General features: G+C 38.6%; 1 protein-coding gene across 1 annotated transcript in view; it reads right to left on the bottom strand.

Annotated features, from left to right (window-relative positions):
* Window positions 1-26,150, bottom strand: part of CNTNAP4 (contactin associated protein family member 4) — a 290,556-nt gene that overhangs the window by 237,884 nt on the left and 26,522 nt on the right. Inside the window, exon 2 of the mRNA XM_050946065.1 lies at window positions 4,655-4,765. Coding sequence (XP_050802022.1) covers window positions 4,655-4,765 — 111 coding nt within the window. The remainder of the gene's footprint in view (window positions 1-4,654; window positions 4,766-26,150) is intronic.

Raw genomic sequence — 26,150 nt, 5'->3', positions numbered from 1 at the left:
TTCTTACCCTATTCCCCCTTGGGTAGGATTACACTTGATCCTTGACGCTGGGGGAGGGAATCTCCCTTCCCTGATGGGTCAGTGTCTCCTTTCCTCTGCTTCTCTGGTCTTTCAATTCTCAGCAACACACATCCAAACTCCAGTCCTCTCTCCTTCCTCGCACACACTCTCTGCCTGAAGCAGGGTTTTTTTATTAGGTTCCTGACAGAGCCTTAATTGACAACAGGTACTCCAATTAATCTGTAGAACTTTCCCTAGTCCACACCTTAATTAACCTAGGTCTTGTATATCTCCCCTCTACCATTCTCCCACCTCAGGATCGGAGACCTCCTGGACTACGACCGGCGGGGACTGGGTGGATCCCTATGCACTTGGCTGGTGCATGGAGCTCTCTGCCCTTGGCACCACCTGGAGAATACTTCAGGAGGTGGAGACAGCCTTATTGCCCACTTCTCAGTCTTTCCTCAAGTGGGTCCTGTGACAGAGTATCCCCCGCCTGCACCTCACCCCAGGCCCTCCGGATCTCACTGTCAGGCCCCTGCCCCATGAACCCTCTCGGCTCCCACGCCTTTGTGCCCTGACCCAGATGCTTTGCAGACTGTTCACTTCCAAACCATGCCACGGGACCATCTTTACATGCTTGTGCTCCACACTCTTCATTTCCTCACCCTCGTGTCCCGCCCTGATACCAAGTGGCGGGACCTTCAACCAGCCACAGAGGGTGAGCGACCCCGGTGGGCCAGTTTCTATTCCATCCTATAGCCCGCCAGGGACATTAGCTGGCGGCTCCTTCATGGAGCAGTGAGCATGGGCGTGTACCTGGCACGGTTCACCCCTCTTCCCACTGTCTGTCCTTTTTGTGGTGTGAGGGATGCCCTGGCTCATATCTGTCTGCAATGCACCAGCTTGCAGCCCCTCTTCCAGCTCCTCTTCCAGAACCTCTGGTTGAGCCCACTTCCTGGGACTCCATATGACCACTGTCTCACTGCTCCCTGGCCCTGCTGTATCACAGATGACTGTCCCCAAGCATTGATCCCTGCCTCAGTACTTAGCCAAACTACAAACACTTCCTGCATGTTCTCGGGCTGGAACATGTACAAAATGTCCCTAGTTAAAGAGACTTCTCAGGTGCTTCAGTTTCCACTCTTTTATCCCATCTAATCTCCCCTGAATGTTGTCCATTCAGAGTTGCTGCCTTTTAAAAATCAATGGCTTTCTCATTCTCCTAGTCTCTCTGATTCCCAGTCCCTTCACTCCTAACTCCAAAAGGCCAGTCTGTACTGGTTGGCTTGGCAAACATTTCCGGTGTGAATATACTAATTTGTCTGCAAACACGCACATTCCTGAATATATACTTATATTTCCTGATTAAATTATCTTCCTCATATGTTCACCTACACAGCATTACAGAAATGTTCATTGAAAAGTACACATCGAAGTTTAAAAAAAAAAGTCAAATCCTGATCTATAAACTGTGAACCTGTTAGTGGGAAAAAAATATATTCACTAGTGGCCCAGCCTTGATACTGAATCCCTACAGCACTCGAAAAGGAAACATAAATTAAAGCTAATTTATAGAAGGCTAGAGGGCATTTTCAGATTTTTTTTCCCCTCCATGTCCAGGAAGAGTTGGATTATGCCATGAAAAGGTGGCTAACCAAGCTGTCTGGTCATGAACTACTACATAAACAAAATGTCTGAGCATGATGGATGAATAAGACATTCAGATCTGTATCCTGCTGGGTACTGTGACCCTCAGAGGTAAAGAACGAGCAGGCAGAGAGCTAGCAATCTTCTAATTAGATAACCCACTGCTTTGGATGTATGTGTAATAGAAAGATGCCAGAGATAAAGCTATGATCATTACTAATGCCTGAGCACATTAGGGAGTAGGAAGGCAAAGGCAATTTAAAAAGTAATAATGCATTCTACTATGATGCTGAAAGATTTCATAGTTTAAGAGATATAGCTAAATGAATTAACATTTTTTGGGAGTGCACCTTACTGAGACAATCCTGCCATCTTCTCACAAAAAAATGCAAAGAAGGTCCTAACGTAAGCAACCTTAGGAACACTTCAGAATACAGTCGATCCCTCTTATAATGAAGTCATTTTATTTTAACAACTTTATTCTAAGCGGAGGTTCACACTAATCAAATTTACAATTTACACATTGTTGTAATGAAGTAATTTGGGACATTCATTCTACTTCACTACAAATAATTTCAGAGTGCAACAGGAGTTCCAATGTACCATGGGGATCCAAGGATAGAAAGCTCTCTGGAAGTATCAAGTATTATTACTTCTTATCTTACATACTTATCAATATATGCAAATTCTCTTTAAATAGATAGGGTGAGTTGAATGCATTTGAGTACCTCTTATAACCAGAATTTTTTTCAGTGTCTGAAATAATGATGTATTACTAAGGGCTAGATTGTGATTTTAGGTACCGCCCAGGTATAGCCCTGGAAGACTCAGAGAGGCACACGGCCGGGCCACAGTTTCTTCCCCACTTATTCCTTGCTGCTGGAGTAGTAATTTACTACAGGCACAGACCAGCAGAAAATTCCTACCTCCTGCCCCAAACTGGATCAGCTACTCTGCCCATTGCTTGCCCATCTGCTCCAGGGAGACAGTAAACAGTTTGCTTACTCTTATGCACCTGGTCCCAAGGTTCAGGTACATCACAGAGGGGTGTAACATGGGCTCTTACTTCATCTTTAGACTTGCACATGAGTGCAGTCCAGGTCTAGTCCTAAGTCTGAGGCAATCTCATCCAGAAACAATACAAAATTCTGTTGTCCACTTATATTTTTAGCTTAGCTAAGAGTTTGGGCCCCACAAAGTAATTATAAAAAGAAATATTTTTAGCAACTTCTGCCAATGGGCTTTTGTTTACCAATAACTCCACTTTCCATCATTCCACTTTACTGCTGCTTAAAATCTTTTCTGAAGGTTTTTGTTCTCCCTCATCAGTAGCACTTTGATGGTAAGATCAAGAACCACCTTGGCACAGAGGAAAAAAGAAAAATCGCCTTGAGTGCATTATTGACAAGAATGACTGATTTCCTGGATACATGTCTAATGAGGCTGATTACTGCAATTTCTTGGTATTTCAAAGTTTTTCCCTCTTCAATGCCCTAAATACTTACATTTATTTTTTAATTTGGCTTTTGAGTGTAATTAGTCATTACTAATATGCAATTAGTACACAATGTCAACAGTGATATGTCCTTGAATGAATTGTCTAACTCATTTTTCTTTCTAGACAAAGAATTCACATCATGTCACAGATACTGTCAGAAAGCTTCAGAATAGTTGTCCTTCACACAAAGTATTTTAATAGATTTTTGTTGTTAGCAACAGAAAATATGTTTATGGTAATTACAAAAATTTCTCTTCTCTCAGACAATTCCCTTTTCATGACACAATAGATCACTTAACATTATACTGTAGTAAGTTACATGGCAGTTAAAGAAAATATTTTCAGAATCCTCTGTTACAACCTAAATTAAATAAATCTTCCAGCAATAATTCAGCAAAGTTTTTTCTAAAAAAAATTCTAATTTTAACTGTATTTTAATTAAACAATAAGATGTACCATAAAATCCAGTTAAATACTTTAATTCCAGAAATTAACCTATCTGATATGGAAAACATATATAAGAATTAGGTATGGAAATTGGGTAGATATAAAGGACACGCTGTCATTACAAGAGACCAAAGTTCAGTACATATTTGCACACCTACATTTGCTTGCATAATTCCTAGTATTTTGCATGCAAATGTAGATGCACGATTGCATGCTCACCTAAAGTGCAACTGCTTGCTGTCCTTCACTAAAAAAGAAAAAAAAGGCCCGAAATATCAGTAGTTGCACTTTTTGTCATTAGCTTCCAGTGTAAGTTAGGTGAATGCACATGGTGCCATTATTAAATGGTCAAAGAAATTAAAAATTTGAATTTTCATCAAAATTTTGAATTTCCACAAAACAAAATAAATTTTCATAAATCTTTTCATGACAATATTATAGATTTTTCAATGACTTCTTGCAATTACCCATATTCCCAACCAGGTAACATATATTACCAATGGTTATCCATTTGCCCCCATATTGGTATATATACACCTTTGCACTTCCTTTTATCTTCCAGGAATGAAAACACGTGTGTTGGAAATGTTGTTATGGAATGTAATCCTGGCACCACTGAAGTTAATGATAGAAACAGAGATACTAGAAAACGAATGACAAAGCCTTTTCTTGAGAGATTTCCAGTCCAATTTCATGAATTCGAGTATCCAAACATTTGGATGCTTATCCAAATAGATTTTCTGAATCAATTCAGCTTCATCTACTATTAGTATTAAATGAAAATATTACAACTCCTCCAGTAGTATGTATGCAGCTATGTCCACAGCTCTTCTCGACACTTGTATATGACACAATGGTCTAACTCCCAGTGATAAAAATCCTATGTTTCCTAAAACTTTAAACATTTTTTTTAAATGTGCTCACCCTTTATCATTTCAACATTCTGTGCAAGATAAAGTTGAAAATACTCACTGACCCTCATTTACTTTTTTCTATATAATAAAATGCTTTGGAAAAAATGAGGAAATTTAAGCAGAAATCAATAGAAAATAGACTCACCATCTCTTCGATTAAGCCTTGCAAAGCCAGGACTATGACTGCTAGACAGCTCTGATGAACTGCTGAATGAAGACTGAGGCAAGGCAGACACCAGCTGATCATCACAATTATCTGTCAGGGAAAAACATCATGTTCAGGTTAATGTACTGAACACCGCTTACTGAAAACCATCACCAAGAACCAACACTGGAAAAAATATCTGAATTGGCCTTTTGTTTGAGGAAACACATTCCAGAATGTGTGTCTCTGGGTCTATTATATGTACCAGATTAGTACTGAGCTGGCACTTTTTATCTCACAAATATTTCATCAGATTGCCATGGCGTAATTTGCTGTATTCTCTGACTCCTTATATTCCCCAAGTTCTAACCTAACTTTGCAGACAGACTTGATAAATGGCTCACAGCTCACTAGCTACTATTTACAGGGATAGGTACTGACACCTGCCAGTCCTGCTTTAGCTTGAGCAGCATGAAGCTTTGACCTGAGAACCCGTTTTATATTTCTAGGTGTTGAATAAAATCACATTAAATCCAATTACTATGTCAAAAACAAAACAAAGTGCTACATTAAGATGGATGCCAGAAACAATGGTACCTTGAGTTTGCAAAGCGTGTGTGTGTTTGATGTAGAAGCAACATGAAATCACTGTTAGACAATTACTAGAATGTGAGTCTCAACTTCATACAGAACGAAACCACAGTGTTTCAGATAAGGGGATTAACTGCAGTTCACAATCAATGGTGCATATGTAAGCAGATTCTAATCAATATTTTGGATGTTAAATCCCTCTCCAGCTCAATTACTATACAGGACATGTGTTCATTCTCCATTTATATTGCAAAATATAAATTGAGAATCGATATCTGTTCTAGTTTTAGCTGAAGGACTGACTTAAAACACACACAAGAAGTGCAAGCAAGTCTTTTCCTAACTATGCTATGCTGGTATTTGTTGCTTAGAAAAAGAGGAGAAATTATGTAGACTAACACTCTTTGAGACGTGGCTTGTATATCTGAAACCCTTACTGTGATCATGAGCATCTTTTAGATGCAAACAAGAAAAGGAGGATCACTAATAATTCCTACTCCTATCAAGAAATGTGTAGCATTAAAACTAGAGGAAGACTGATGAGTCTAAGACAGCTCTCTCACTTAAAAAAATACTAATACTATGTATGAAAGACTAAAGAAATAATTATCTACATCTAAGGAATAATTATTTGTATTGTCTATTAGTAGTAGTTCTTTTTTACCAAATGTACAGTCTTGAGTCTGTTTTTTTCATTATCTTCTAAATTTAAACAAAGAATAATTTTTAAGACATTCTCCTAAGAGGTGCTGACCATATCTGCCAGGAGATGAATTCACTCAAATCACATAATCTTCGCTAGACACACTTAGCATACTGCATGTCTGCAACCAAAATGAGTAACACTACAACTGAGAAAATGCAATGTGCCACACAGAAACATCTAGTTACAGCAAACATGTGGCTACAGCCTGCTTGATACTGAACTCCTTACTTGTGCCAAGTTTTCATTGAATTCAATGAGAATTCTGAAAGCAGGATTGGACTTAGTCATTTATTTGTATTGTTTTTCTGTGTGGGATAGACACCCACAATAATATGACATGCAAAATTACATAACTATATATACTGGGGCTGTCAAGCAATTAAAAAAAATAATTGAACTCTTAAACAATAGAATACCATTTATTTAAATATTCTGGATGTTTTCTACATTTTCAAATATATTGATTTCAATTACAACACAGACTACAAAGTATACAGTGCTCACTTTATTTTATTACAAGTATTTGCACTATAAAAACCAAAAGAACTAGTATTTTTTCAATTCGCCTACTACAAGTACTGTAGTGCAATCTCTATCATGAAAGTTGAACTTAAAAATGTAGAGTTATGTACAAAAAATAACTGCATTCAAAAATAAAACAATGGAAAACTTTAGAGCCTACAAGTCCATTCAGTCCTACTTCAGCCAATTGCTCAAACAAGTTTGTTTACATTTGCAGGAGTTAATGCTGCCCACTTCTTGTTTACAATGGTACCTGAAAGGGAGAACAGGTGTTTGCATGGCACTGTTGTAGTAGGCGTCACAAGATATTTATGTGCCAGATGCGCTAAAGATTCATGTGTCCCTTCCTGCATCAACCACCATTCCAAAAGACATGCATCCATGCTGATAATGGGTTACGCTCAATAACAATCCAAAACAGAGCAGAACGACGCATGTTCATTTTCATCACCTGAGTCAGATGCTACCAGCAGAAGGTTGATTTTCTATTTTGGTGGCTTTGGTTCTGTAGTTTAAGCATCAGAGTCTTTTAAGACTTTTGAAAGCATGATCCATGCCTTGATCCTCTCAAATTTGGGATGGCATTTCAGATTCTTAAACCTTGGATTGAATACTGTAGCTATTTTTAGAATCTCACATTGGTAATGTGATACAGCATGGCCAGAGGGCAGCAGGAGAGTGTTAGCAGGGAGCCTTATTCCCTGCAAGGGGAGGAAGGTTTGCTATAGATTAACTAGAGCACCTGAAGCCAGTTAGAGTACCTGAAGCCAATTAGAGCACTAGCAGTCAGTCATGTGATAAAAACCCCCTGCTTCAGTCAGACAGTGTGGGAGTTGGAGCAGGAAGGTTTGGTTGGAGCAGAGAGCAGTTTGAAGGAGTTGGAGAGGAGAACACTTTTGAAGAGAGACAAAAGGAAAGTTTGGAGGAGTGCTGTGGTGGGCTGAGAATCCAAAAGAAACCCTAGGTAAGGGGCACCTGGCTTGTGTAGAAGGAGGGCAAGAAGCCCCTTCACAAGCTGAAGGGCAGGAGAGGGAAGTAGCCCAGGGGAAGGAACCGCTAGTTCAAGTGGTTCACCACAAACCTCAGGGCCCCTGGGTTGGGACCTGGAGAAGAGGACGGGCCCAGGTCCCTCCCTCTCCACTCCCCTCCTCAAGAACACTAGTGGGGTAATTAAAATACCGGTTCAGAGGCAAGCAATGGCGCCCTGAACCTTCCCCAAAGAAGAGAAAGTGTGAGACCCAGCATAACAGTACTGGCAATTTGCCACAGTACCTACTTTGTGTTTTGTTGAATCTGCTGAGAAAGTGTTCTTAAAAAGAACATGTGCTGGGTCATCATCCGAGACTGCTATAAAATGAAATATATGGCAGAACGTGTATAAAAGAGAAAAGGGGACATACAATTCTTCCGCAAGGAGTTCAGTCACAAATTTAATCATGACTTCTTTTTTTTTAACAAGCATCATCAGCATGGAAGCATATTCTCTGGAATGGTGGTCAAAGCATGAAGGAGCATGAATGTTTAGCATATCTGACATATAAATATCTTGCAACTCCAGCTACAAAAGTGCCATGTGCATGTCTGTTCTCACTTTCTGGTGCTGTAAATAAGAACCAGTCAGCAGTATATCCCGTAAATGTAAACAAACTTGTTTGTCTGAGCGATTGGCTGAACAAGTAGTAGGACCGAGAGGACTTGTAGGCTCTGAAGTTCTACATTGTTTTGTTTCTGAGTGCAGTTATGTAGCAAAACAGAAAAAAATCTACATTTGCAAGTTACATTTTCATGATAAAGAGCTTGCACTACAATACCTGTATGAGGTGAATTGAAAAATACGATTTCTTTTGTTGATATTTTTTACAGTGCAAATATTTCTAATAAAATAATATAAAGTGAGCACTGTACATTTTGTATTCTGAGTTGTAATAGAAATCAATACATTTGAAAATGTACAAAAAATCCAAAATATTTAATAAATTTTAATTAATATTCTTTTGTGTAATAGTGCGATTAATCATTAGTTTTTATTGTGATTACTTTTTTGAGTTAATCATGTGAGTTAACTGTGATCAATCAGCCTTTTTTATATATAGCTATAGATAGATATATGCACACACATACACGCATCCATGTATGAGGGCTAAAAACTTGTTTTCACTGTCATGTATGTTTGTTGAGCAACATTTTTAATCAAATAGTAAATTCAACAAAACTGTAGTTCAGGTCAAATTCAGCAAATAGTTTTTGCTGAATAAAAAATAAGATTTCCCCCCCCCCCCAAAAAAAAAAACAATTACAGCACGTGTGTGCAGGGTAATTCCCTTGAGGCGCTCCAGTGTGCCTGTTGTTCAGGTTTTGGAGAGGGAGAAAATGTAGATGAAGGGAACCTCTGCTCCCTGCTGAAGATGAAAGAGGCAGTCATAGCTGTGATGAGGTGATAGGATATTGGCTTTTTGGCAAACACATCAGCATAGTGTTGATATCTAAACAGGAATTCCTGGAGCCATTGAGGAGGTCATGAGGGTTGCCACATTGCCTTTGGATCCTCTCTTCACATCTCTGAATTCTCTGGAGGACCGAGTAAACTGCAAAGGATTGTGGGTTCCAGGTCAGCTCTCCGGAAACAGGATTGTCAGCAAGATGAGGAGTCAAAGCATACTGTGCCTAACTACCAGCAGATGCATGGGCCAAGGACAACTTGTGAATACGGTATATAAATTAGCACAAGCTGGAGGACTTCTTGCTGGCCTGGAAGGGTTGTCTGGTGGGTGACTGGTCCCGAGTGACCCATCTATGGACTTCAGTAACTCAAGAGAGTCCTTATGCTGGGTGGGGGTATTGTGTGCTCAGATGAACTCCAGATGCCTTAGACACTCAAGTCCACTACTGCCTCTATACTCATGTCAGGCATCACAGAATGCCAGAGCTAGAGAGGGAGAGATGGATGCTGATCTGCTATTACCTGGATATTAGTAGATAAGTGTTGGAGTGGCCTGAGTGGGAGGGGGAAGTGTGCCAATTCAGCCTACTATCAGGACTGGGAATTGGTGTTTCCTGACCCAGTTGCAGCTTGGATTTTGCATCAAAATGGCCTGCTAAAGTGTCCTGGTTCCCTGCAGTATTGGCATCAGCAAGATGCCCTGTATTGATTCTTCTTCATATTGGAAAAGTGGGGACAGACTTGGTCAAGCATGGGTTCAAGCAATGAGGAAGGGACTGATAATGTGGAGACTAGAGTGGGCAGGAGCTCGGAGAACCATTTTTTTAATGGAAGCGTTTGGTCTGGTAGTTGTAAGTCTTGATACGTAGGTTAATTACTGCATCCAGGCTGAACGGGCATTCCACCCATGCTAGTTATTGTCATTTAGGTGGAGTCAGAAATGATAATACTGGATGGCTTTGTTCCACTCGCTGTCTATTACTGTCAGAACTCCACTGCATATTTAGAAACTGCACTAGTTAGATTACCTGGAGACTTGCTCTGTTGCAGGCCCTGATTCCTCACAGCATGTTACTTCTACAGAAAACTGAGCCCCATCTGGCTCAGAAACTTGGACCTCAGCTCTGTAGAAACCATATCCCTTTAGTGCAGTGGTGCCCAAACATTTCCTCTCACTCCCCCCCTTACCTGTAATGGTATGTGTTTGCATCCCTAGCCAAGAGCGGAACCCGGGCCCCTCTGCGTCATTTGATGCTCCTCCACACCCTCCTAAGGGGTGCATTCTACTGTTTGGGGACCACTGCTTTAGCGGAAGAAAAATCACATTGGCTTTGGACAGGCGTATCAGCTGCCTTTTAAATGTCTGTGTCTGCTGATTACATTATCCATTAGGTACCCTTCCCCTGTAGAAACCACTGAGAATATTCAGCAATGCTATTTTATTCTATTTAGAAGATCTAATAAGAGCTTTACTTTGATAGCTGCACAATGTGCTACATGCACAATGCTCTATATGTGACATTCCCAACCATGCTCATTAAGTATATACACCTATATATTCTGCATTGTATTATATTTATATCTTGTCTGTCTCTCTATATATTAGACACTTACACAGATAGCTGAATATACATAAGCTATTATTCAAAAATACAATATTGTAAGACAAAAATGGTTTGTCTCATACAATGCATTGACTGAAAAGAAATGAGCCAATTACTGTAAATACATTTATGGGTAATCATACATTTATTGTACAGCAGCTGTGGGGAATTTTTCTAGGAAAGAAACCTGACACTGCCTTGTTCTCTATAGCTTATCAAACCTCGCAAATATTGAGGATCCGGGGTTGCTATTCATTTTAACCCAAAATTTAGTAAGAACTCCTGAACTAAAGCCAAAACACAGCTTGCAAGGGTTGATAATGGTCAGATGGTCTGAACTGATTTATTTATTGCATTTAATAAAAGATATTGCATACAGATCATTTTCATTTGCTAGCTTTAGAACTGAAATACATATTACATGCATGAAAAATTTGTTTACATGCATGAAAATTTGTTAAGTTTCAATGTAGTTTCCATGGCTACTATTCATTACTTCTGTAGGGTCTGGTGAAAAAACTACTTTGTAATGTCTGACAAGAATACTCCTCCACATTGGCTATTGCCAAGTGCACCAGCCTCTTTTTTTCCCCTTACTTCAGCGGTGAAACAGAAGTCTATGTAAGTTTAGGCCTTCCTGCCAGCCACTTCCAGACTGATACTAATAAAGAATGATGTACCTAGGGAATATATTTTCAGCAAGGCTGTAAACTGATCGCTTTTATAACCATATTACTTTACTTTACTGGCACTACTCTTGATATACTGGAGTCTAAATGACAGGTGATGTAAACCCTAAGTTTAGATCTTGCAAGAACACAGATATAAGGCGAAAGAAAATAAAGAGTCAAGTAATATTCTGAGACTGCTTTGATCTATGAATAACTCTTGTTGGTAAAAACGAGGTTTAGGGGATTACGATTGTAGCTAACGTGAACGGGAGTGTTAATGCAGGGAAATTAAGGTGAACAAGGAAGTCAGAGAAGAACCAAAAGAGTCAGAGCAGTCATCAACATAAAGTTCAAGGCCCCAACTGACTGATTATCATAGGTGCTAAGCATATGCAGCTATCATTGACTTAACAAGAGTAGTAGGTGCACACACTGAAAAATCGAGTCACAAATTTTCAGACAGTCCTCAAGCTGCCCTCAATTTTTCAGCTACAATGTTATGTACATAATCATCTGAAGCCACAATTAATTTGGACTTAAAATGATAATTAGATGATGAATAAATTACTTTAAGTGGCAAAATAGTGTAAATTTCATTGATATGATATTCATTACATGTCCAAAACAAGGATAAATTACACCAATTTTGTATTCACTGAGGACCGTATTCTGCCTCTGGTATAAATAGGCATAACTCCTCCCATTTGGCCTAATTCTGATCTCACATTGCTGTCACATTAGTATAACTCTATTGACTTCAATAACATTACTCTTGATTCACAGTAATGTGAAATAGGAATCTGACCCAACAGGAGCAATGCCCACTTTGCTTAAACTCACTTGGCCCTGGGAGTGTTGGAGATGGTGATTCATAAGTTAATGGGGGCATATTGGACTTGTTTAGTATGCCTATCACTATTCATTTATATTACAGTAGCATTCAGAATCTCTGAGTTAGTATCAGAGTGAGCTCCATGTGTTGGGCTTTGTTCAAACAGATGAACAGCCAATCCATGCCCAGGAGAGCTCACAGTCTAACTGAATACCTAGCACTGGAGTTACACACAGTTTGTACAACATCTGAAAGCCAAGTAAGTGAAAGTTACACTATTATACCCATGGACATTGTTTTCTGACCAACTTTTCCCTGACCTATAAATTATAATAGAATATATATTACCATTGAATTGGCCTAGAACTTTCTATGGGAGTTTCATTCACATACTCCAGACTGAATATGCATAAATGTATATCTTCAAGAGGCCTGTACTTACACCAGTTATAAATAAGAGGGAAAATGAACTATATTTAATAATACAAATCATCTTTGCAATACTGTTAAATTCTTGAGATAGATGGTCTAATTTGTTAAACAATATTCAACGATACAGGATGCATAACTGCATATCCACAGTTTCTGTATTATTCACACACATCTGGCATTGAATAAAGCCTACATGAAGAAAGAATGTGCGTTTGATGAAACACTAGCATATTGTGATGTTAATGTTTAAACCTTGTTCTGGAGACATGCACAGACTTTCAGATTTCAGGCCTACAGTATGAACAGGTTGCAGACCTAGCACAATCAGTCTCCAGAGAGGTAGTAGAAGAAGATATGCAGTTGGTTGTGGTACCAGTACTGCCAGGGGCTGATGGAGCAATATGCTGACTTTAGTCATAATAGCAGCTATTTAAAAACCAGATGTCTGAAAATGAGAAGATCAAAGAGAGACAAGAGAGAACAGTGCATGTTGCGGGGGAAAGTTGAAATACAATTAAAAATAAAACCCTGAAGCTACAAGACGTAAACAGAGGAGAGTGTATCTATTAGCAGAAAAACAATATTTGCTGTGTCAGTCACACTGCACAGTTCATTCCAGTTATCTAAAGCCTTGTCCTTCAGTATACCATAAAGTCAGTGCAGATTTAGTACAATCAAGTAAGCAGCAGAGCCTTCTTATAGAAGCACAGCTGAGTTCTGCATATGCAGAATAATCTGGTTTATTCCCCTCCCCACAACGTTAAATACTGACAGTATGCTACTTTTGAGAATTTCAACATGCACCTTCCAACTAAACTAATGTCAACTCACAGACAGCATTTGTACTGCCATGTCATAGAATCGTAGAACCACAGGGTTAGAAGTGACCACAAGGGTCATCTATTCTAGCCTCCTGCTGAGATGCAGGATTTGTTGTCTCTAAACCATCCAAGACCAATGGCTATCCAGCTTCCTTTTGAAAACCTCCAGTGAAGGAGCTTCCACAACCTCCCTAGTCAGTTCATTCTGTTGTCCTACTGTTCTTACAGTTAGGAAGTTTCTCATGCTTTACATGGATCAGTTAAACATGACTAGCATGTCACATTGTAAAACAACTATTGTAGCCTTGTTTATAACATTATGTTTTATGTATTTGGATCACACCTTTGACCCCAAATGCTGGCTAAGGGGTGCTTGAAGGAGACAGCATTCAAACAAAAAAAAGTTAAAGACTGTGACAGCTGCTTCAGGATATTGTTAGTACCCATTTCAACTTTTATGCAATAAAAATCTATCATTTATATTGAGCTCTTTCCCCAATACATTCTTTCCCCTGTATCATCAAGAATATATATGGGGCATTAATCTCACTGATTTCAGTGGGAATCATCAACTAGACTTCTGTGTGCCACTGTTAAAAACTCAGGTCAAAGTTTTCAGCCATTCTCTGCTCAGCCCTCAATATTGGGTTAACAGATTTTGCATGGGAACCTATTTATTTGTGCATGTGTGCAGAGGTTTGGGTGCAATAGCAGTCCACAGGATAGTTCTGATGCTGTAATGAGCCCTCCCAAAGTAGAGGAGAAGAGGCAGGAAAGATGAAGTTAAAGTCACTGATCCATCTTCCATTCATAAAGGGCTAAGTAGCAGATGCTGTACAGAGGAGCTGTGCAGAGGCACCCTAGCACAATAGCTGCACTCCTGTTTACACTTCCCCTCTACCATGGGCTGTGGATTTAAACCATTATTGAGCCATGTGACTTTTAAATCATTCATCACCCTATTACTCTTAAGCTTCATTAACTTTTGGAATCTCTGTCATTTTCTACATCCCAGTGATACCTAGGCCTCCCTGGAATTAAACATAAGCACCATTTCACTTAGCAAAACTCATACATATTTTAATGGTGGTCATTCTATCTTAGGTCCATATGCTGCCTTCAAATGACATTTGGAAGGTGCTCTGAAATGAATGGAAATCATGAGACATGCATATTAATTCACAGCAACCTATCTGCTCCCCCACCGCCCTGTATTCTTTTGCTGGCAAGTATAGGCAGGGTTGGAAAATGTGGATACTACTACTTAAAGCTGCTTTGTAAAACAAACATTCTGGATCATGATTAGGTATTCCCATTATAAAACCTTGTTTTAGTTGCTTATAACCTTTCAAATGTTAACCATTCAGGCTGAAATTTTCCATGCAGATATCTGCCTGAGGCTGATTTCTTTTTTTTTTTTTTTTAATAATTTCAGCCAAAACGGTACAGCCATTTCCAAGAACCAGGGAAAACATACTTTTTTTTGGCCAATGTTAAAAAATTCTAGTGCCTTTTCTTTGAACTGCTCTAGTGCCCCTAGACTTAACATTTGGCAGGAGGTAGCTTTTTTGTCAGGAAGATGCCTTTTGCCAACTCTGAGGAAATCTACCAATAATGTGACCAAATTAAAAGCTTTTGAAAAATTGCTATTAGCACATGCTGAATAGGGGCTTATTCTATTGTAGCAGCTAAATTCCCTAAATATTCTCTCTGTGCTAGGTATGCTCCAGCCTTTCAGCTCCTACTTGTGAGCAGACTGTGCATGTGCCATGCCCACAGAATGGTTGAGCATGTTCCATCCCCTCACAGCCCAGGGCTACAGGGACAAACATGGACTTTTCCTGTAATGGCTGTTCCCTGCTGTTCTGCACCAGATACTGGAACTGAGAGTAAAGAGCCTCTCTGTCTCCTCTGCTCTTAATGGCACCCAGGCAGCATGGAAGAGCAAGCTGTTTAATTCAAATGCAGAGGGCACAAAAGCCAGACAAGGGAAAGAGAAAGGAGTAGATTGGACAAGGAATCTGGTGAGACTGAGACTGGAGTAGGGAGAGAAACCAGGACTGGCTGGGCAAGGAGACATTGACTTACTGGGGAAGGAGACTAAGAGCCAATGTCAGATACAGGGGCGGGGACTGGGAGCAAGTTGGCTGTGGGGGAACACAGGTCTGATGAGAGGCTGGAGAGTACAGGGGAGACTGGAATTGGCTGAAAAAGGAGACTGGGACTAATTACCAGTGTTGGGGAGAATGGAGGTGACAATGAAGTGAGACACAGCTGACAAGAAGGTGTGTGGAGAAGTGGAGGGGAACTAGGATTGGCTGGGTAAAGAGGCTAGGCCTAGGAGCCAGAGATTGCAGGGACTGTGGTGAGGATGTGAGAGAGAGAGAGAGAGAGAGAGATTGAGATTGGATGAGGTGGCAGAGGTAGGACTGGAACTGGCTGGGAAAGGAGACTGGGACTGGGAAGAGAAACTTGAAGAGAGGGGATTGGGACAAAGTTGGCAAGCAGAACAGAACTGGGATAAGTAGCCAGGAGTAAGGAAAAGACAGGACTTAGATGGGGCAGAAAGGGCTGTGTCCACTAGAGTACACTCCCTCCTAGAATCTAGAATGGAAACCAAGATTTCTGAGCATCACAATTCATCTGCTGTCAGCAAATACCTATGACACCCACCGGCCAAGTGCGTGTCCCATCCCTCTCTAGTGCTTGTCCACATGCAGGATGATGAGAACATATTATTGCTGTCTGTGACTCCATTTGCTCAAGTAGCAGAGGTCTGTATAGTGGATCTAAAGGTTCCAACCCTCCTGAAAACCAATGTGGATGTTAATACAAAGCTGCATGGTGGAATTTCTGGTTTTTCAGTTTAATTTATTAAAACTCTCTGAAATTATACACAGAAAAACTATTATAAAAGACATGCAATCATGTAACTAAAGACTGTATCATAATGCATACTGACAAAGAGTATCCAAAACTGTTTCCTATAGTTAAATATAAGGGGGAAAGGCATAGTATATTTAGGAGAAATAGGAAAACTTAAAGGCCACCATCAATATCAATCTAAATCATAAGTAGGTGGAATATGTGGAAAGGGCTCAAAATCTGGCCCATTATTTCTTTCTCCTTCTCTCTTTCCCCACTTTCATTAGGTCTGAGATTGAGATACTGAGTTTAATTTACCATGGCCACCCATTCTGTAGTTTAAAGGTCTTGCCTCATTTGGTATCTGTTGCCCTGCAACTCTTATGCAGTAAAGTATTATGATGATGCATTCATTAAGATATAAATTCATCTTTGCAAAAATAATCATGCAAATGATCACACATTACATTATAAATGCATCATTTTGTATTTTAGTAATATTGTGAGGTATCCTTAAAAAAGGATTTTCCATTTTAAATTTTTTTCCTTCGCTTTACTAGGTGGTCAACTTAATTTTGAACCATGCTGACAGGTGTAGGAAAATGTGTGAAAAACAACCACTAGTTGTTTTATTAGCCTGTAATGTAGTGAAATGAAGGAACTGCCTGGTCTTTGGAATTGGCCTGGGAGATAGTGGGGGGGACCAAGGGCCAACACCTAGCTCCTTTGTTGCTTCCAGAGACCATCTGAATCAGTCCTTTCCCTGCTGTCCTGTCTATGCCTCCTTTTCAGCTAGTGCCATCCACTTTTGGGTTATGTTGCCTGCATGAGAGCCACAGTACAGAGAGAGAGGAGGCTTAGTATTGAATCTGACTCCTAATTTTTTAACTGAAATAGGAACAGATCAATGCCCTTTGAAAGCAGTAAGAGTCCTTCCATTGAGCTCAATGGTTGTTGGGTCAAGCCCATATTTTTGTAGTTTTCAAATTGTGACCTTATGGTAGGTTGCTTGGTGTCTGATCTCAGTGGTGAAAGATGGAATATCAATCACCAGTAGAACAAAATATAATTGTAATTTGATGGGAAAATGCACACATTTCTGATCAAATACTAGTTATTCACTTTAAATGTACACAGTGGTAGCTCTTAACTTGCTGACTATCTTAGATAAACAAGTATTTTGCACATAGATAACCACTGTATCTGAAGTATTCAAAGTATTTTCTATGGTAAATATAGGAAAGTAGAGGGACATACTATAGGCATGAGATAAAGTTATCTGTCTGTCTTTGGGAAAACTTAAAAGGCAACCACTAGTCTATATCAGAGCCAAATCATACCTAGCAGGAACATGTAGAATGAACAATAAAGTATCAATAGAATCTGAAACCTGTGGATCTTGTTGTTCAATAGTACCTGCTTGGTAACTTAGTTTACATATCTCTTTTTAAATGTATTTTCTGTAAGTTAACATGCAGATTGGAGACATTTTTAATATGAATAGGGGATAACATTATTTATCTTAGCTATTTATCAGAGTACAGTTACACTGTTATGAAGAATGAGTTTATTGGCATGAAAAACATCACCAGCATTTAAAGACAAATGTATACTGTGTTCATTTTGTGAGGCAGCATGAAAGTTTAATACAATATATAAATCCCTGTAATGCAGACTGGAAGCATTAAAAATGGTAATAAGTGGTAAGATAGTAAAACGGCGAGACCTTGAAAGAGAGCACAGTAAGTTTATGACCATATGAACTGAACTAAAAATGAATGTGATTTAAAAGTAAAATGATATTTTAATTCCCTGATATTGAAGAGATATATTTTTAAGTCGATATTAAAAGGTTCCCTCCATCATGTAGGTAGACTAATTTTGTAACTGCTTGGAATGTCATTTCCTATTAAATAAGACTGCCTTATAACTTCTCACTGGATTATTAAATTGTCACTCTTCTTATACTATCCCATTATGTTTTGAAATTCAATATATTTTCATTATGTTTTTCATTTATTTTTCAGCTGAAATATAAACAGGGATGTTGGTGCACATTTTGTTAGGATTAATATAAGTATTTCTCTGTAAAAAGTCAAAATATTTTGTAATGCATAATCAATGATGTTGTAGATGTCCTTTCTCTCTCTTCCACAAGAGCTTCCAGATAATTATAGAAGTTTTTTAACAGTTTCCATTCAAAGTACTTTATTTTTTTTTGCCCTTATTAAATTGAACTTTGTTTAAAACAACTTTTTCATTGGGATATTTGACTGTGAAAGCAAATTTGTCAGTTTGTGTGGAAAATTATCCAAAAACAACATCTTTTTTTTGTACTAAATAAAAATTTTCTGAGGTGTTTTAGAGACAAGAATTAAAGTTTCCTGCATCAAAAATGTACAATCTAGGACTCTGATTATGAAACTGAGACAGTTGGTAAACTGCTGCATCTGTTCAGAACCCCATCAGTCAGGCCATGTGTTATTAACTGCAGGATAGATGCCTAAATGGAAAGAATTGGCCTAATTCTGCTCATTTAAATAAAATAAACCCAGAGTGACCCTATTGAAGCCAATTGATTGAAACCAGATTTACATCAGTGTAATCAGAATTTGGACCTATGTTTGTATACGAAAATTTAGGACCTATGCACTCAACATAATTACAATGATCATATTTAAAGAGTGTTGTGCATTTTGGAAGAGATTACGTGTTCCAGCTATATTCCCCATTTTAAACATATGGAATAACTCTCAGATCAATAGAATATTTCAAAACAAACAAAACTTTTAAAGTGCAGTCACTAATACTCATTGAATTCAATGGGAATTATACACATGCAACACATCTTGGGATCTGGTAATAAAGCAACCATATTTTCTGTGAAAGTTAATCACTTCTGCTAGCCTCTGATCCAGTAATGAAATATGCCAGCACAAATCCTTACAAACATTGGGAGTTCCTCTGAAGTCAGTGGGATTCCACGACAATTTAAGTTTCCACAATGATGAATCCCTTGCAGGATTTTGGCCCTAGTTATCATACTTCAGTCAAATCAAAAGGAGAATGATCTTTATTCTCCTTTCACATATTCCAGTTCTCTCGTGTTGTAACTCTGTTGATTTACATGTAGCAGCTCCTAGTTATCACTTGTATGTGAGGTGTATATTTAAATACAATCCATAGTAAGCCTAATTTGCTTTACTTTGAAAACCTCCAAGCCACTAAAATGAATTTCACATATGGTTTGTGCAGGCTGAAAGCATAAAGTACTGTTAAATGAGAAAAAAATAACCTCTAGATGAAAAAGGAGGTGAGGAGTGGAGAATGCCTATGGATGTGAGATATTTTACTGCTTTTATTAGTATTCTAAAATCTTCCCAGTTTAATATTATTTACCAATTCAATTAATATGTTGTTTATTCCTTCAGAATTGTTAATTAAGATTTTAAATATGACCGACACTATTACCTGTCCTTAAGGTTCCATGCTAGACTCATCCCTAAAACATGACATATCACCATTTATTATTATTCCACCTTTTCCATTTCATATCCTAACCAAAACAATTTCAATTAATTTTTGAAGTTATATTTTTGCCAGAAACACCATCAAATACTTTACTATAATCCAAATACTCCAGTGTTCCATTCATACTCTAATACATCAATTTGTAATTTGAGAGTGCAAATAAAGAAAAACAGCTACCTTATCTTGTGGACTGAAGATTCTGTGTGTGGCACATGCTTCACTTTAAAAAATCTCAATTGCTGATCCATATCCAGAGTCCAGTCTCACACCACTGTAAATTAGATAAGAACCGCATATGCAGTTCATTATCAAATATGTATTGTGCTAAATATATATATATATATATATATATATATATATATATATATATATATAAGCAATAAACTAAGAGGTTTCTCCTAAACCTACAGGACCCAGTAGATGCCTTGAGAAATACTGGAAAAGGTGCAGATTGATGTGGAGTTGTAAGGAGCTGAGAGAACTAAAACTAAATTACTTGCAATAAAAGAACACTGGAGAAAATAAAAAGGGACATGGAGAGGTGTTTTAATTTTCTCTCTCTTTTTAATCCCTATCCATCAGTTGTATGGCAAAATCTATAAATATAGCAGATTCATATTTTTGATAAGGAACCTTGTGTTCGTACAGAACAGAAGGTCAGTCATCACTGCCTATAACTAGGAATGTGATATTTTTACTACATTTTTTAAATATCCTCTTTTTAGGTATGTCTTGAGAGATAAAGCTATATAACAACTTAGGCCATGATCCAGCAAAGAGTTATGCATGTGCTTAACTTTATGCATGTGAGTACTTCTATTTATGTACATAGAGAAAAGCACTTTGTAAAGCATCAGGGACTTGGCCACAAATTAAAAAAAAAAGATCAGTAGATATTTTCCTTCTAGTACTATGAAAGCTTGATAATCTTTAGGTTCATCTTCTAGCATGACTGGTAAAAATCAGACTTCACTCAGGAGCCGCAGTAAAAACCCCCACACAATATTTGATAGGACCAAGTAGGAGAGAATGGCATTTTTAGAAATGCAAACCTTTTCAGACTTCAGGAGGATGTTGGTGTGGGCTTGCTGAGTTCTGAAAGAGAAGTGTTCACAGTGTGGAAAACTTAAAAACAAAGACAATATTTGCTAATATCTCCTGGCATTATTTGTGCTATAATGAGCTCCAGGGACACACAACTGGAAAAATAAGTCAAAATATATAAATAATGGCCAATTACAAAACACCCATTTCATCAATAAGAACTTCTCTTTCACCATCAGCCATAGGGTCAAATTCTCTGCAGCTTTAGATATATGGAGCTTCAAAGATCCCAATGGAGTTTTGACCATTTACACCAGCAGAGAATTTGACGCATTATCTTGTGTTTATGGTGTCATCATTTGATTATACTGAAGTGATTTTGAGAAAAACTTTGCAGTGCAGTGCTACATGGGAGGAAAGGCTGTGAGGGTGTATTTCACTCCTGCGCAGAGCAGCAGCAGAAGGCTTATTCATGTACCACTTAAGTCCTCACAATAAGTGTTGTCCAGGCCTCATTCTGGCTTTGCACACAGTGAATTTCCCCCTGTGAGAGAAAGCACTTTTTAAAATACAAATACATCTTACACACAAAAACATTATACAATGATTTTCATTCTAGGACAAAACAAATCACTAATTGATGGTAGGCATGATCTGCCTTGATACAATCTATGGATGTAGTATCAGGACCGGTGCTAGGGGTTTGAGCGCCCTAGGCGCACGGCCATTTCGCCACCCCACACGCTGGTCCCCCGGCTCCGCAGTCCTGCCTGCGGATGGTCAGCTGCTCCCGCGGCTCCGGTGGAGCTGCCGCAGTTGTGCCTGCGGGAGGTTCACCGCAACTGCGTGAGCAGCCGACCCTCTGCAGGCAGCACTGCAGCAGCTCCACCGGAGACGCCTGCCACCCCATCCGGCAAAATGCCACCCCCTAATAATGCTGGCGCCCTAAGCGATTTCCTAAGCCACCTAAATGCAAGCGCTGGCTCTGTGTAGTATGTACAACAGAGGAAGAGGATTACCACCTGCCAAATCCTTACCCCTTTTTCAGGGATTACTGAATCCCAGGAAAGAGGCCAAAAGAAAGCATGGTGCTTTCACTTGACCCACATGGAGCATAGCATTACTTATACTGACCCTGCTTCAAACAATCACAGAATCACATTACCCTGTCTTCAGTAACTGAAACCCTATTTTCAGTGCAGGCTTTTTCCTGTATCAAACAGCATTTTGGCATGGTTCTACTTTAATATCCACAAAAGGAAAAAAAAGAAGAAGAAAGCATGCTAATATGGAAAAGAAATGACTGGTCAGGCCTTTCTATAAGTCCTTTCATAATTATCACAGCTCCAAAATCTCTTATGTTATCCTAACAGGTAGTTTATTTCTATATCGGTCACAAAGCAAAATATAGTGCAACACAGGAAACTGTGTTAATAAAGGACAAGAAAAATATTAGAGTCTAGTTTGTGCCGTGTCTCCTTTGCATCACCTAAACAGCGATTCAGTGTGGTAACAGCTAGCTGAAAATTTCCCTTGCAGTGAGGACCCTCTCTGCTGGCATAAACTGAGATGATGTACTGCTGAATGCCAAATAAAGATACATGAGTGATGAAGGCTGGAGTCAAACTGACTTCTTGGGAAGCCAAGTGGAAAGAGATCTTGGAGGGAATCCCAACGAACACTAGAAGGAGTCAGAGATACCATTAGCCACTCAACCCAAACCCCAGTGTAAGCCTGTCTGCACTGCAATAAAACACCCACAGCTGGCTCGTATCGGCAGACTCTGGCTTGCAGGGCTTGGGCTCTGAGGCTATACAATTGCAGTGTAGATGCTCGGGATGGAGTGTCCTGGAGCCTGGACTCCTGACCGAGCCCGAACATCTACAATGCCCCACTACCCAAAGCCCAAGTCAACTGACACATCTGTTTGATTGCAGTGTAGACATACCCTAAGAGGCACGGTGGAGCTAAGCTATACCACACCAATCCTCTACTGCAGTGTAGACCCTCGAGGACCTTAAACCAAGGGCATTAGTTAAAGCAGCACTTAGGCTGATCTCACAGGCATAGGGCCAGGTGAAGCAGAATCAGGGGGCTGTAACCAATTCTTTGAGAACCACTCCCCTACACCAAGTGAAATTTGGCTGCAGTGAAGTATATAGCTCATTATTTCTAACAACAGCGCAAACAGGTTCTATAATGAGTCAGCTCGGCACATTTTTCTACAAATATTACCTGTGCTGAGGAGGAATTATCTTCATTGCGATAATTACATATTCTAAAATGTTTCCAAATCTGGCCCTGAGTTAGAAATAAGGGGAAAAAAGTATCATTATACAGCTGTTCCTGCATTTCTCTAATGTACTTGTACCTAGTAAAGAACAGACTTTAAGGAAAAAGATATTTTTGTATACTGAATCACAGACCAAGCCTTTTTAAAAGCTTATTTCCAACACAATATGTTAAAGTAGGTAAAATTGTTTTAACTGATAGGTTTTCTTTGAAAAGACAATTTTGTAATGTGAAAAGCAAATCATTTTTTTCCCTTTCACGTATGCTGTGAAGCAATACAATGTACAGATAGAAGGGATGTGTCACAGTGAATGGAATACAATTTCAGGATTTTGTTTTGAAAACAATATATTCATGCCTCTATATGGTTGCCTTATTGTGGTAATGTAAAGATAAGGCATCCTAGGTATGTAAAATGGTATGCATCAAGAAGAGGTAAATATAGGATTTGAAATATACTGAAGATCTATGGTTCAAATTCTGATCTCACAATACTGTAAATCCAAAGCCACTTCACTGAAGGCAGCTAAATTCGTGTGGATCTATAACTCTGTAAATTAGATTGTAATCTCACCTTATTATTCTGGCAGCCTACATTTCAGCAACAATTCAGCAAATTTGTCCATGGAATTCAGGCTTTTCCTGCTCACAGTATAATACTGGCAGATTGAAATTTATGAGAAAGTATTTTTATGAGGTATTTGGCAATTAAACAAATTAGATCTATGAACTGATCAGAAATAATTATCTATATGTATTTGAGTTTTGGTATTAGAGCTGTGTTGGTAAATTTGAGAAGTAATCATCTGGCATTGTTTCTATTCATTGAGTGGAAGAGTTTTTTGAGTGAAGAACTTTTGGTATCAATATTCATGTGATTGACTTTGAAATTCACTCTCTATAAACTTCAGTGATAGCAATTCTGATGGCAATTGAAGATTACCAGGATGCAGTTATGCCCTGGCCTCATCTCATATCCTCCAAACATGGCCTCTCTGCTGAGGGCTGAGGACAGATGAGATGCAGGACCAACAATGGCTGCTCAACGGCAATAAAAATTCTGTAGGGGAGAAGAATCCTCAGGAGGCCAGATCCATTGGCTTCATGGCTACTTTATTACCAGGGTCTGGCCCATAGTATTGTAAAAGTACACACATAGATATTTAAGGTCTGTTTTTAATCTCAGAGGAGAAACTGCAGCTAAATCAATGGAGTTACACTGGCTAAAACCACTGTGAGAAGAATCATGTTTTTAGTTTCCACATTAAAGGGTATTTTAGTCTCCTGTAGTTACATTTCTAAACAGTGTTTCAATCAACAGTTTCATATCTAAAGTAATTTTACTTACGAGCCGTAAAGTTACAGCCAATATACTGCAGGTTCGTATTCTGTTATGAATATGCTCCAGTAATTCCACTAAACCATAATCTACAGCTCAATTGTCATAATTGAAACAAAGCACCGTATGAAGCACCTTTCAGTTTCCTCACTTTTTAAAAAACATGTTAGGGGAAATTAAGATTAAAGTTTGAAATGTTTCATGATAATAAGAATTAGTCATGGATAATTATAACATACAAGATTGGCTAAAGAACTGCACCATCAAAATGTTTCCTTCTCACTGAAAAAGCATCTAATCAAATAAAATTTATATCATCTAAGCAGGACTGAGTTTCAAAAGGTGTTGAGGGCATTAGCAACCAACAGCCTTCATTTGATTGGCTACAGTCGTTTTTCTTCCTCAGGATATTACTTTAAAAATATCATATGATCCAATACTGTACCACCAATATTTATGAGCACTTTTATTTAGATTTCCCAACATTATGGCTAATAAAAATCCTTTTCAGGGTGGAAACATCATTTCTCTAAATAATTAGAGTTGTTTAGAACTGAAAGGAAAGCTTGGTGCATTATAATATGTTTAAATCAATACTGGACATACGGCAATTGCTTATGATTTATGCATGATGCAATTTACCATGATGTAAGTTGCTGTAAAACATTGTACAATAAATCTGCGAAGTAATTATTATAAAATACTTAGTAGACAGCCAAGCAATAATAGATATAGTTACAATATCCATTATTTACTCCTAACCACTGGATGCAGTCTGAATTCCTCCCAGAAACCAAGATGACAACAGGGAGTACAGAGGTCAGCTAAAGACTCACTTATGTGTGTTTGGAACAAGTACTACTGTGTGAGGGAAATTCTAAAAATGGGGATCTTGTGAGTAGATGTTGTTTGACTAGGAGTTCAGTTGTTATTCTCAGAACTACTGATTTAATACTGGGAAACTCTCTTCTTCAGGATGAAAGGCAAGACCTATATTTTTTTCTACAAATTACAGTCCTCTCCCAGTAAAATAATCGAATCAATGTATGATGCTGGAGGAAACACAAGAGAAAGAAATAAAAAGGAAATGAGAAAAGAACAAGTCATTCTTTTTTAAATACGCACATATCTCTCCCATCCCTATAAAAAGGTTTGGGATGGATGCATAACTCGAGTGATAAAGACAAAAGTGCCAAATAGTTAGTTCTGTTGGGTCGAATAGCCAATGACAAGTAGTGTCTCTCTTTTTGCTTTCAGGTGGTAGAATAGGAGCAAGTTACTCCACGAAATTCTCCATTTAATTTCCATGACAATTTCCACCAAGACCCCATTATTTCCCTTATCAAGAGACAAGTTTTGTTAATCATAATAATTTGCCATTGTTTAGCACCCTTATCTAAAGATTTCCTGTAATTTACAAATCTTATTTAAGCTTTGCTGCTCTTTTTAGGTTCAGTATATATTATTGTACACATTTTACAGCTGAGAAACTTGAAGCATAGTAAGATGTGATTTGTACAAATTCACACACACAAAAAAAAAAATCCATGGCAGAGTCAGTAACAGAACCCAGGAAGTCCTGTTCCTCAGTACCCGGATCTAAACATTAAATATTCTCCCTAACCATAAAGACTGAACTATAAAGGCTGATCTAGAACAGATCTTTTTTTCTGGCTTCCCAAAGGAAAAAAAAAATCCTGCTTCATTTGTTATGTATTACACATTTTTAGGATCACATTTTCCACTGATTTACACCTTGTGAGCCCTATTCTCATTTACACTAGGGTCCCTTTACACCGTTTTGTG

Source organism: Gopherus flavomarginatus, chromosome 3 (genome assembly GCF_025201925.1).
Source record: "Gopherus flavomarginatus isolate rGopFla2 chromosome 3, rGopFla2.mat.asm, whole genome shotgun sequence".
NCBI lineage: Eukaryota > Metazoa > Chordata > Testudines > Testudinidae > Gopherus > Gopherus flavomarginatus.
This window is presented reverse-complemented; position numbering and strand designations above follow the sequence as displayed.